Source organism: Thalassophryne amazonica, chromosome 2, assembly GCF_902500255.1.
Source record: "Thalassophryne amazonica chromosome 2, fThaAma1.1, whole genome shotgun sequence".
Lineage (NCBI taxonomy): Eukaryota > Metazoa > Chordata > Actinopteri > Batrachoidiformes > Batrachoididae > Thalassophryne > Thalassophryne amazonica.
The window spans coordinates 74,845,354-74,859,778 of record NC_047104.1 but is presented as its reverse complement, the minus strand read 5'-3'; the positions used below and the strand labels follow the sequence as shown (position 1 = coordinate 74,859,778).

At 42.9% G+C, this 14,425-nt stretch overlaps 1 protein-coding gene across 1 annotated transcript in view; it reads left to right on the top strand.

Moving 5' to 3' along the window:
* Window positions 1-14,425, top strand: part of ush2a (Usher syndrome 2A (autosomal recessive, mild)) — a 1,147,097-nt gene that overhangs the window by 291,112 nt on the left and 841,560 nt on the right. The window contains 1 exon segment of the mRNA XM_034188044.1: window positions 13,447-13,654. Coding sequence (XP_034043935.1) covers window positions 13,447-13,654 — 208 coding nt within the window.

Sequence of the window (14,425 nt, the reverse complement as noted above, 5' to 3'; positions counted from 1 at the left end):
CCAAATGAAATGCTGAATTTACTTTCATCGAGAAAGAGGACTTAGGACTACTGAGAAACGGTCCAGTTCTTTTTCTCCTTAGCCCAGGTAAGACGTTTCTGAGATTGTCTCTGCTCAAGAGTGGCTTAGAACCAGGAATAAAACACATGCAGCCCATTTTCTGGACACATCTGTGGATGATGGCTCTTGGTGCACTGACTCCAGCCTCAGTCCACTCCGTCTGAAGCTCCCCCAAGTTCTGGAGTCGACTTTGCTTGACAATCTTCTCAAGGCTACAGTCATTCCTGTTGCTTATGCATCTTTCCTGATCACACGTTTCCCCTCCAGTCAACATTCCATGACTATGCTCTGATCCAGAACAGTCAGGGCTTTCAGCAATCACCTCCTGTGGCTTAACCCTCCCTGTGGATGGTGTCCATGAGTGTCTTCTGGACAGCTGTCAAGTCAGCAGTCTTCCCCATGATTGTTGTGTGTACTGGACCAGATTTGAGAGATTCATAGTATTCATACCTCATAAATAGTGACTTGAAATAAAATATTCTAATATTTTGAAATATGCATTTTCTATTTTTGGAGCAGGAGGTTGTAATTATCAAAATTTAAAAAAAATCACTGAAACCTTTTAGTTTCTTGTAATTAAACTACACTCAACAAAAATATAAACGCAACACTTTTGGTTTTCCTCCCATTTTTTGTGAGATGAACTCAAACATCTAAACCTTTTTCCACATACACAATATCACCATTTCCCTCAAATATTGTTCACAAACCAGTCTAAATCTGTGATAGTGAGCACTTCTCCTTTGCTGAGATAATCCATCCCACCTCACAGGTGTGCCATACCAAGATGCTGATTAGACACCATGATTAGTGCACAGGTGTGCCTTAGACTGTCCACAATAAAAGGCCACTCTGAAAGGTGCAGTTTTGTTTTATTGGGGGGGGGGATACCAGTCAGTATCTGGTGTGACCACCATTTGCCTCATGCAGTGCAACACATCTCCTTCGCATAGAGTTGATCAGGTTGTCAATTGTGGCCTGTGGAATGTTGGTCCACTCCTCTTCAATGGCTGTGAGAAGTTGCTGGATATTGGCAGGAACTGGTACACGCTGTCGTATACGCCGGTCCAGAGCATCCCAAACATGCTCAATGGGTGACATGTCCGGTGAGTGTGCCGGCCATGCAAGAACTGGGACATTTTCAGCTTCCAAGAATTGTGTACAGATCCTTGCAACATGGGGCTGTGCATTATCCTGCTGCAACATCAGGTGATGTTCTTGGATGTATGGCACAACAATGGGCCTCAGGATCTCGTCATGGTATCTCTGTGCATTCAGAATGCCATCAATAAAATGCACCTGTGTTCTTCGTCCATAACAGACGCCTGCCCATACCATAACCCCACCGCCACCATGGGCCACTAGATCCACAACATTGACATCAGAAAACCGCTCACCCACACGACACCACACACGCTGTCTGCCATCTGCCCTGAACACTGTGAACCGGGATTCATCCGTGAAGAGAACACCTCTCCAACGTGCCAAACGCCAGCGAATGTGAGCATTTGCCCACTCAAGTCGGTTACGACGGCGAACTGGAGTCAGGTCGAGACCCCGATGAGGACGAGGAGCATGCAGATGAGCTTCCCTGAGATGGTTTCTGACAGTTTGTGCAGAAATTCTTTGGTTATGCAAACCGATTGTTTCAGCAGCTGTCCGAGTGGCTGGTCTCAGACGATCTTGGAGGTGAACATGCTGGATGTGGAGGTCCTGGGCTGGTGTGGTTACACGTGGTCTGCGGTTGTGAGGCTGGTTGGATGTACTGCCAAATTCTCTGAAACGCCTTTGGAGACGGCTTATGGTAGAGAAATGAACATTCAGTACACGAGCAACAGCTCTGGTTGACATTCCTGCTGTCAGCATGCCAATTGCACGCTCCCTCAAATCTTGCGACATCTGTGGCATTGTGCTGTGTGATAAAACTGCACCTTTCAGAGTGGCCTTTTATTGTGGGCAGTCTAAGGCACACCTGTGCACTAATCATGGTGTCTAATCAGCATCTTGATATGGCACACCTGTGAGGTGGGATGGATTGTCTCAGCAAAGGAGAAGTGCTCACTATCACAGATTTAGACTGGTTTGTGAACAATATTTGAGGGAAATGGTGATATTGTGTATGTGGAAAAAGTTTTAGATCTTTGAGTTCATCTCATACAAAATGGGAGCAAAACCAAGAGTGTTGCGTTTATATTTTTGTTGAGTGTAGAATACGTAAAATCTTTGCTCTCTGAAAAACCTGACAAAAAATATTGAACTTTTTCATGATATATTTTTTTGAGATACACCTGTAGTTTTGTCCTTTGGTCACTGGTTCAATTCTACCTCTTAGCCACAGTAATACACAAACCACCAGGGTGCTCAATACTTCGACGTTCGTTCTTCTGCTAAGATAAGATACAGATGAGGATAAAATTATCAGCCCCACTGTTAAATCTATTATGTTTTTTTTTTTTTTTTTTTTGGAATAATTTTGTTTCTGCATGCAAGTTAAAATAATGTAAGCATAAAAAATAAATCTAGAATTTGATTTGAGAAGTGATTTGTTGAAAAGCACTTGGGAAAATTTTGAAGAAAACATTAAATTTCTTTCTTGGGGGGTGGGGGCTGATATTTTTGTTCTCATCTGTAATTGCCAAACACATCTGTTCAGTGACTTAATGTCACCATAAGATCTTGCCTCAATCTTAAGAATCTGTGGGCCCAGAGATATAACTGTTGCTGCAGTATGAGTGAATGGATCAGTGAGTTCAGCATTTTTATTGCATATGGATACACATGTGGTGGCCAAGTCCAGGAAGTTATTGAAATCGTGAGTCTTAGCCTTGATTCATCTTAAGTGCCTTTGTTGGCGAGGAAAGATTTACTGACCTTGACTTTGCAGATGATGCTGTGATCTTTGCTGAATCAATGGATAACTGAGCAACGTGTTATGTGTCGGACGCAGCCCGGAGAACCGACCAGCGTTTGAAGGACCCAGTATAAAATAAGCAGAGCACGGTACAAAGGATAACAGAGTTTAATGAACATAACAGTGCTGTGAAAAATATAAAAGTGCGTGGTCTGGCGTGGTGGATTGCGGTGCGCTCCCAGCAGCGCTAACGGTCCGGAGCCAGAACTGGTTGGGACCCAAGGACCCCGCCGACACCCCCCAGGTGGCCGCGACAAACCGAGTCTGTGAAAGAAGGAATCATTATGTGAGTCCACACTCAACACACAGAGAGACCACTCAAAGGTGCACAAACAGCAAACACTTCCTGGCTTAATTACTAATCAGCTTCCCACCCTGCAGGCATGGAACATCCAGTTCACAAAACTCCACTGCAGTGGAAGCTGATTTAAACGACCAACATACAGCTCAATATAATAAGGTGTGAGGGACAGCACATTTACTGACTGTATAAATGTTAGTCACAAAATCTAACGTACCTCAGGAAGTGTGCTGCCGAGCGTGAGACCTCACCCCCTCCTCTTTCACAGACCATGCATCAAACCTGGGCGTTCTCTGCATCCACTGATGATGAGATGGCTCCCGAGACGACGATCTCACCCGTCTGGTCACAAGGTCGAGTCTCTGGCAAATACACACTGTGTACTCCAGTCTTAAATGCCACCATGTTCCAATCCATGTAGATGCACCACAGCTGTGAGTCCTGACGAGCCGCAGGTGATCAGGGTGAGGTCCTGATAAACTCAGCTACACAGCCACTCAGTCCCAAATGCAAGCCACCTGGAAGGAAAAACAAAAGACAGAAACAAAAAGGCAGCCAGGCCCCCCAGCCATACAACAGTACCCCACCCTCACGGGAAGCCTCCCGGCGACCACACAAACCTGGCCCAGGAGAAACACCCCCCTCCAGGGACCATGGCTGGAAACCGTATCCGCATTCATCTTCCAACAGAATCTTCATCTAACAGAATGGTAGATGTCTTCTCCTCTGGCTGCATCTTTGCCCTTGTTTCTATCAGTCAATTAGCACAGGTGTGGCCAGGAGTTCTTGAACCTGTGCGGTCAGCCTTTGTCCAACCATGTTCACAGTCTGATTAGTCATAAAACAAAAAAGACAAACACAAACAACCAAAACACCCCCCCCCCCCTCCCCAGAGGCCCGTTCCATCAAACCCCGGGAAGGGGAGAAAAGAAAAACAACCCAAACTTAAGCTAACAAATAAAAATGCTAACACCCCCACACCCCCCCCCCCCACGACATGTAGGGACCAACACCCCCCAGAGGACATCCCGCCAGCTCCAGGAGTAATAACCACAGCCGAGGTCCCTCTGGGATCCAACGTCACCCACGGGGACACCCAGCGCCTCCCAGAGGACCATTCCATCAACCCCAGGAGACGCCTCCCCTCATGACCATCGGACCCAGCCCCGGCCGTCTATGGCTAGATGGACCCACAGCCCTTTCCCCCCCAGAGGACACCACAGTCAAACCCTGAGGGCGGAAACTGGGGGGAAAAACAAAAGGAGAAAAAAAAAACATACAAACAAAACAACCCCAACCCCACCCCCTTGGCGCAGTGGAAACTGGAAGCACGTCCAGTGTCACCAACCGTGATTATACCCCAGAAGCCAACCGGGAGGAGTGGAACAGCGGTTATGGCAGACGGCACAAAACGGCGCCACTCCTCCGACTTCTAAACCAGCCACCAGCTGCGGGTATATCCCACTGCCCCAAACCTCAGCCACGCCGATGGCAGACGGCTCAAAGGCGTGCTGAAGCCGGAGGTGGAACAGGGAAACAACAAACAAAAACACCCCCCCCCCCCCCCCCCGGTGCAGAGGTTACCTGGGAAACGCCCAGCATAACCAAACTGCACCACTCCAGCAACGCCGACTCTACGGCTCACCCGGCTGGAGTCAGAGGAGAAGAGAGGGCATAACAAAAAACAAAACAAAAAGAAAAAACAACCCAATTACCCCCCCATGACCCCCCAGGGGACCGTCCCATCAAACCCTGGGAGGTGAAACTGAAAGAAATAAAAAGAAAGACTAACAGACTAACATAAAGTTGCTTGGGTCCTTTTTCTTTTTTTTTCCAGACAGAACTGCAGGGACACGACCCCAGACACTAATAGTGTAAAAAAAAATCCCACACAAAAACCAACTCAAAAAACACCCACACAAAATGAACTAACACAAAACAAATAAGTGATTTATACCGTCAAGCTCAAACAAATGGAACACACCTGTTCCAACTTAAGAGCTTGACGGTAATGTGACTCAGTCACCAACAGAGGGAGCCAGAGTGCTAAAAATGAAAAACCCCCTTTGGTGACAGAAAATAATTCATGCTGCTTTTCCTGTGAGCAGCTGTGAGCAACACACAACCAAAAATGTGATTTAACTAAATAACTCCTGAGCTGACACAACAGACGCAGTAGTTATCTTCATCCGGGGAAACGGGGCTACAACTGTCACACGGGAAGCACAGCGACCCATGCCACAGAGCTCCGCCGTGCACGTGCACCCATTACAGGTACATCCAGGTTTTGGAGTAACACATGCTGCCATCCAAGCAACGTCTTTTTCAGGGACGTCCCTGCTTATTTCAGCAAGACAATGCCAAGCCACATTCTACACGTGTTACAACAGAGTGGCTTCGTAGTAAAAGAGTGCGGGTTCTAGACTGGCCTGCCTGCAGTCCAGACCTGTCGCCCATTGAAAATATGTGGCGCATTATGAAGCGCAAAATATGACAATGGAGACCTCGGACTGTTGAACAACTGAAGTCATACATCAAGGAAGAATGGAAAAGAATTCCACCTACAAGCTTCAAAAATTAGTGTCCTCAGTTCCCAAATGCTTATTGAGTGTTGTTAGATGGAAAGGTGATGTAACACAGTGGTAAACATACCACTGTCCCAGCTTTTTTTGAAACGTGTTGCAGGCATCCATTTCAAAATGAGCAAATATTTAAACAAAAACAATAAAGTTTATCAGTTTGAACATTAAATATCTTGTCTTTGTGGTGCATTCAATTAAATATAGGTTGAAACGGATTTGCAAATCATTGTATTCCATTTTTATTTACATTTTACACAACGTCCAACTTAATTGGAATTGGGGTTGTATGTTGTAAGAAGGGCCTTTGTAGAGCCTTTGTACATACAATGAAATTTTGTCCTCTGCATTTCACCCATCCTATTTACAAATACAGAGGAGGGAGCTGAGTGGATACGGAGCATAGGGGCAATAAAGGGAGCAGGCCTGCATGCACATGTTTTAATGGTGGGAGGCAACCAGACGTCCTACAGTAAACCCATAAGACACTGGAAGGAACTGGGCAGGGAGAAAAAAATCGACCTTCTTGACCCAGACCCAGACCTTGTTGTGCTAACCAGTGATCCACCATGCTAAGCAACTATAAAATGCAAGACTCTGTTAATTACTATGTTGTGTAAGGTTAAGGTTTGTACAAATGTGTTTGGAGTTATTTTACAGCTCTGCTTTATTTGCCTGATTGACAACCATACATAAGTGCAGTGCTCAGAGGCTTGATGACTAACAATGTTTTAATAATGATTTATAAAGTTGTAAAAAGTGAACTTATCCTTCAAAACATACAACACTTAAACCAGTTAATAATTTGTTGCTATTTGTGTACATAATCATTCAAGATGAGTTGAGATGTTTCCTTCATGAGTAGCTTTTTGCAATACAAAGTGTAAGCTATATATGACTAGGTGCAGCAGGTACAAACACCTGGTATGTTCCAGTCAAGGGTCGGGGGTGGGGGGAACTGGAGCCTGTCACAGCAGTCATACAGTGTGATGGAGGGTACACCCTGGACAGGACAGCAGTCTACTGCAGGGCCACATATAGACAGAAAAACAAATTCACACTCGCATGTACACCTACAGCCAATTTAGATTCAGCTAACCTGTGTGCATTTGGAAGTGGATGGAAGCCAGAACACCCGGAGGGAACCCACACAAACACTGGGAAAACATGCAAACTCCACACAGAAAGGACCGGGTGGGAAGCACACCTCTAAGCCACTGTGCTGCCCATGAATGACTGTGTATGAGTGATTCAAGAGAACTTTGTGCATTAACCTATTTTATCATATTTTAAGGTTTTCCTTCAGTATAAATAAAATCTCCAAGTGGTCCAGACCTGTTCCAGGAGTTCTGCAAATAGTCTTCTGTTATCCAAACCTAAGTTTTCAGTAATTGATTGAATATTACATTATCGTCAAAACCTGTCTTGTGGTATCAAAGCATGAGTTGTTAGGCATATTAGGGATGAATTGCAATTATTTTAAAAATTTTTAGAGGTTGTCTCTTTCAGGAATAAAATGTGCTATTTATTCTGGATTTTGAAATGTAATTCAAATATAACTATACAAATGGCTGATTGGCTAATGTTTCCAAGATATTTAAATTTTTACATTTTATTTCCACATAGTTATATTGTGTTGATAGTAGAGTTTTCATGATAAATCATAAACATGTGTCTTTTCACATTTCTCTGATTGTTTATATAATTTCACCTGTTCTCATTTTGTAACACTTTAAAAATCGGCAAAAGGGTTGTACATTAATCCTTAGTACCATAGTGGTAACATATCTTAAAAAACTGGAGCCAATCAACAGTTTCAAACATAATTTTCATTCTCAGTGGCCTGTCTACATTTTCATTTAAAGACATATTTAAAATCAAGACACCTATGAAAGCTGAATCCCCTGTTTATCCACCCAGGGAGGAGAAAAATCAGAATAGGAATCAGGGTTGTGCACCTCTCCCTTATAAATCTATATCACACTTATCTAAATGGGCTAAGATACAATTCAAGGGGATTACTTTTATTATGGAATGATATAATTCCATCCAATTCTGTTTGGTGTTATCCAATGCAGTCACATACAATTCTTTTTTCACTCCTCAGTTTTATTATTTTTGTAACATTTAAGCTCATTGTGTAGCAGAGACAAGGCAGTGGTGCACCAACCTTATGGGCCCCTTCCCACATAACACAATTGAAGCCGACTTGTGCACGAAGGATAAACTGCATGCCATTCATGAAAAATCGGAGCCACCTCAAATGCCTTGTACACCTGTCGCCACATCATTCGCGCACACAAGTGACCGAAAGATAGCGAATGCCCTGCCCGTGCTCATTCAATCTCCAAATTCCAGGCGTCATGCATGAACATCTAACACCGCTCGCTGCACACTTAGAAAAGGTGAGGCTTTTTTCGCGCACCTGGTATGATAGCAGAGAGCAGGCGATCACATTCGACCTGTCTGTGAAAAGTGTCGAAGTGCAACACAAGTGTGGCGTTACCAAGCAACACACATGGGTGTGACTATGCTGAACCCCCCCCCCCCCCACACACACACATACAGAAATGGCATTTGGAGTGTGCCCCCACCACCACCACCACCAACACACACACATACACCATGAATCCAACATTGTCAGCTGTGGCTGAAGGTCCCAGAGTACAGTGCAGGACCAGCGCAGTGCACTGTGTCCTGCACCTCAGCTGGAGAACGCGCTCATGCTCTCATGAGGACTGGCCAGCGTCTGAGCGCGTGGCACAGTGTGAAGCCAGCCGGCCGGCTGATTTCACTTCCACCACATAAATTGCAGGTTACATGACAGACAAAAAGAGTGGGAATTAAATGAAACAAATAAGGATGACGAAGGCGTGAACTCATTCTTGAGTGATCGCTTTGCTATGGTCAGTAGCGCAAGTCAGCTGACTGCCGACTGACTGACAGCTGGACGTGACCGTGCACGCAAGGTGTTACATTACAACACAGACAAAAATACGCCGCACATTGACAGGCTGCCCTAGCTGAAACAGACAGTCAGTTCATGTGGACACGCAGCAGTTCATCTGAGTGTCATGTCTATCTGACAGGACATGCATGTCCAGTGAGCGGCGCGCCGCAGGACTATATGACATGCCAACAGTGCAACAAATATGCCACTTTTAGTCACGTATCAGCAGAAATACGGCATAACAAATGCCGTTTTGTCAGTTATTACGGCGCTTTTTTCTCTTTTTTAAAAAATACATTTATCTCCTTGTTGATTTTATACATTTTAAGCTCCTGTTATAAGATGCAGGGGTGGTGGCCAAGTGGTTAATGTGCTTGGTTTCAGTGCAGAAGGTTCCGGGTTCAAATCCCACCCCTGCCACATTTCTCCATGTAATGTGGAGTTGCGTCAGGAAGGGTATCCGGTGTAAAACCTATGCCAATTCAACATGCAGATCCACCTCAGATTTGCTGTGGCAACACCGAGTGCAAAGAAGGGAGCAGCCGAAGGGACTCAGCTCCTGTTATAAGACAGTGATTGCAGCGCAGTGGTAAAGTTTCCGTCTGGTAATCTGAGCTTTTGTAAATTGCAGGTTCGAATCCCGCGAGTGGCATTTATTTTTTATTTAACCAGGGTTACACACAGGGACGTGATGGTCAAGTGGTTAAGTGGGCTTGAGATCAGAGGATCCTCTGTTCAAATCCCAGCCTGACCGGAAAATCACTGAGGGCCCTTGGGCAAGGTCCTTAATCCCCTAAATACTCCCGGTGTGTAGTGAGTACCTTGTATGGCAGCACCCTCACATCGGGATGAATGTGAGACATTATTGGTAAAGCATTTTGAGTGTCTGATGCAGATGGAAAAGCGCTATATTACTGCAGTCCATTTAATCCATTTACACAGGGATAGTTTATTTGAAACCCTGTCAGATAAAATAAACATGAAACGGACAAAGAGGTGGTGGGATGTGTGTGAGGTCGTAAATGCTGTGGGCTCAGGGAGACAATCGGGGGCCTGTTAAGAAGCTCTGCAGCTCTGGTTTCACCATCAAGAAAAAACAATAATAGCTCATGGCACGGGACATCCTAAACAGGAAGTGCCAATTTTCGAATCCACAGTAAAACAGGAAATGTTCATATGTCAAACACTTCTTGGATTGACAGACAAGATCCCATGGAATCTCGCGGGAACTCGGTGGCAAGCTCACACTCAAACAGGAAGTGTCGAGTTTTCACTCACAGTGAAACAGGAAATGTTCAAATGTCAAACACTTCCTGGCATGGGTGGAGCTAGAGCGGAGGCCGGGGTTTCGCTGGACTTTCCTGAAATCTGATTGGACACAGATGATTGACATGTCACGGCACCACACGTCTGGTTGAAAGAGCTGCATTTTCAAATCAGTGAGTCACATTGACTGCTAGATTCCTCCTGTCCAGTAGTTTGTGCTGTGTACCACAAAAAGTTCTAATCCACCTTAGAAGAAGAAAAATGTTTGCTCCAGATTTGAACTGAACATGTTGTTTGAACTATGGACTTCTAATCACACCAAACTTATACTGGTGAGTAAACGACTGTATTTTATGCCAGAAATGAGGTCCAGGTTGTTAAAAGCAACATTTCTCCTTTATTTCGGGTTGCCTTATATACAGTGTTGTGGAAAGTAACTTTGACAAGTTACTTTTTTAGTTACTTTTTTAGTTGCTTTATACAGGTGCTTTATGCAGTTACTTCATTAGCAGCTTTATGCAATTACTTTATTAGAATCTGCAGAAAACTAATAAGTAATGTAACTAATAAGGTAACAAGTAATCTAACTTGGTTACTCATAAGATTGAGCAATCAGAAAAGTAACTAATCAGCAAAGTAACTAATAGTTACTTTTCTGAGTACTAAATCTTAAAAATAACCAAATGAGATTATGAGTAACTTTATTAATTACATTCAGCAGCTGCTGACAAGGTGTCCGCAGCTGCTAATGAAGTAAATGTAAGAAGTAAGTGTAAAATATAACTGTATAAATTAACTAATGAAGTAACTTTCCAAAGTTACTTTCCCCAACACTGCTTATATACACATGTTTAAGCTAACAGACAGCAGCTGCTCCATGCTCTGTTGGCTTATTAGTGCAGCAGATAACTGAAACAACCCTTCAAATGGTGATACAAGCATCAAATTCAGCACAAATACAGCTGGAGCAAAATTAATGGAGCAACTTTAACTTTTGACCCCTGTACAAACTGAAACTGACCTTTGTCACCATTCTTGCTGCTTTTACCTCATAACTCCATTACATTCAGTCACAGATAGTCCAAACTATACCTTTTTTGGAATCTTTATGATCAGGCAAATAATGTGATGTTGTTTTCTATATGATTGGAACATCTTTTAATTCAGACCAGGGGTGGGAAACTTGTTCCAGAAAGGCCCAAGAGAGTGCAGGTTTTCTTTGCAGCCACTGACTCCACCCGGTGATTTCATTGATTAATATCACTTTGAGCAAATGGAATCAGTTAATGAGTGAAATCACCTGGTAGAATCAGTGGCTGCAAAGAAAACCTGCACCCTCTTGGCCCTTTCTGGAACAATTTGCCTACCCCTGATTTTGACCCCTGTGTAATTCTTCAATTGACCCCTACCTGGCTGCCAATTAAAAATTCAAGTGGCCAATCAGTTTTATTTTTTTAAGCGGTCATGTCTATGGATTATTTGTGCCAAATTTGATGTTTGTATCACCATTTGCAGGATTCCACTCTAAATATTGTCTTATCTGCTGCACTATATATAAAAAGTAATATGCTGCTTCTCAGTGTTTCTCAATTGCCCTCAAAAGTATTGGAACACTTTCACACATTTTAATTTGTTTATTCTATTTCAAATACATTTTTTTTAATTATCTTCTTTAACTCAAACTGAAAGCACATCTTTACAACATGATATAAATTAATTAAAAATCTAAAATCCAGCTTCCTGATGAAGTGGTGTAGAGGAGGACTTACTTAAAAAGAAGACCTGAAAGTTCAGCAACAATTGGACAGAAAGTACAATTGAGATGAAAGCCTAGATTTGATGTTTTGGTGAAAGAAACTTTTGTATTTCTTCATAATTGATGTAAATAAAGTCCAATACATATTGTTCATGTTTCCATCCCCTGACTTGTCTAAAGAAAACTGGCAATAAAACTGATTATTATTTACAGGTTTTATCAAGTTTTAGAGATTTGCTTTCAGTTTGAGTTTGAGGAAGATAATTTTAGAAATTGTAATTTTTTTTTTTATTTTTTTTTTTTTTTGTATTTGTAGTATTTAAAATGGCATAAACAAATTAAAATGTGTGAAATTCCAAGTGTTCCAATACTTTTGGAGGGCACTGTATCCTAACCTTATGATGAGTGCAAAATGAGTGTGGTATTATTACTGTTTTGTTTAAGAATGTTTAATTTTCACTGTTGCTGCACTTTGTGTCAAATAATAGTCATATCGTGGCTCAAGAATATGGACAGCATGTATATAAGTGACATTTACATGACAATTTATATGACAATATTGAGATATGATAATTTGGCCATATTGTGCCATATTGTACAGCCCTACTGTCAACTCGCTGAAATCTTTGAATATTAATTTACATCTACAAAAAAAAATGCTTAAAGTGACAGAGGGTTAAGAGGGCTGTAATTAGGGGGTCAGCTGAAAAGCAAAAAAGAAAAATGCTTAACAAGGTGGGAGTATAGGGTGCAGAGGCCCCACCCCTCCCCCTGAATCTGAAAGGTTTTAGTCATGCTAATGCTCCCAAGAACCATTTTACGGAAAAAAAAGTCTGAAGGACCTTATGGCCCAGTCTCATGGCACACGACGATTCCTGGATGAAGGGAAAAAGTAAAAAAAGTCACAATTTGTTGAGAAAAGGTGGATGAAAGAGCTTTATCACCAAATAGCCTGCGAAGCAAGAGCGCAAAAGGGACGGAAGAGGAACTCAAAAAAAACAAAGCTAACGATCTCAGCGCTTTAAGTGAAACGCGCCTGGAGCCACAGCTGGAGCAGTGTGTGTCTGCATCTCTGCGTTCCAGGACTCGGCGCTGGGACGGAGCTCACAGCGCCTGAGTCCTGGAGAAACTGCAAACAGAAGCTGTGGACATCTGTGTGCACGTCGGTGGACCACCTGCTCTGGTTCCTCGCCCAGAACAAAAAAGGGATCATCTCCTTCATCATCAGAATCCTCACTGTCTGCTGCGCGCTCGCTCCAATGAAAAAAAAATAAAAAACTCTGGGGTGCTGTGGTCACTGCTGTATCACTGTATTACGTTACTAAGCCATATATATTGATTTATAACAGAAAGCTAATGACATGTTGACTGTTATCTGCGCAAAGACAGGTGGCACTATCATAGACAATAAAAATATTAATCCTAAAATTTACTTGTAGTAGGTATGGATTACTCCCCACCCCACCTGTGAAAACTACACAAACACTGCCATTTACACTTTAATTGTGTTTTCTGAAGAACCCTGAAGTTGAATTTCAGTTGAACATTAATTTTTTTTACTCAGCTGGACATTAAATGTTGTTGTGGTCCTCATGCATCTCCGTTTCCATTGTTGACTTTCAGATAGGAGGTCAGTGTCACTGCAAGGCTGGAGTAACAGGACGTCAGTGTGCTCACTGTTTGGCTGGTTGGTACGATCTTCAGGCCTCACATTCAACAGGCTGTATTCGCTGTAACTGTAGGGATGTGGGGATCATCAGAGTTGCAAATGGAGGACTCCAGAGTTGTGACAAGATCACGGGCCAGTGCCAGTGTAAACCCCATGTCACAGGTATAGCACACAGACACATTCTGGAGAAATGTTGGGTTTATAATGTTATTGGTGTTGCTGCTGCAGAGATACTAGATTGTTCTTTGCCCTGTGATCATTTCTGAATGCTTTGATTGGCCTGAGATGGTTTCAATGCAAAATATCTGTGCCAATATTCACTCTGAACTCTTCGCACAAGGACTTCTCTTAACTGTTGGTTACCTCTTAACACTCATTAATATTAACAGTTTTCTGTGGAAAAGTGCAAGGTAAGTTTTATGAAGAGAAATTTGGAACTCCTCAGCCAAATGGCAGAGTTGACACTTGCTGGATGAAATTTTGCTTCTTACTCTCTTCACTTGAGTTGGATGACAGAGGACAGCTCAGTGCTGAAGAGAGAAAACGAAACAGATAGTTAGTAAACACTTTATGAGTGAATTGCTTTGTTTATATATCAGTGCACCTATTATTGACAGTCTTGTAGGTCATTTTTAATTATATGAAGTATTCACTGTTTTTTTAAATAAAGTTTAAGAAATGTGTAGCAGATGGTGAAGATCCTCATTGGGATTTGGTTCTCCAGATGCCCTTTGTGATGCAACTCCAATTGTGTGCAGCTCTTGGAGTTCGTAAGTGGTCTACAAGCCAAGCACAAATCAGTGCCTACTCTGCTTATTTTGTGTGATCTGACGTGATCAGGTGTAAAGTGTATATAGAGTGGAATGACTCCAAAAATCACAGAATCATTAAGATCCAAATAGCTTGACCTGGACATTTGTTCAGACCAGAAGT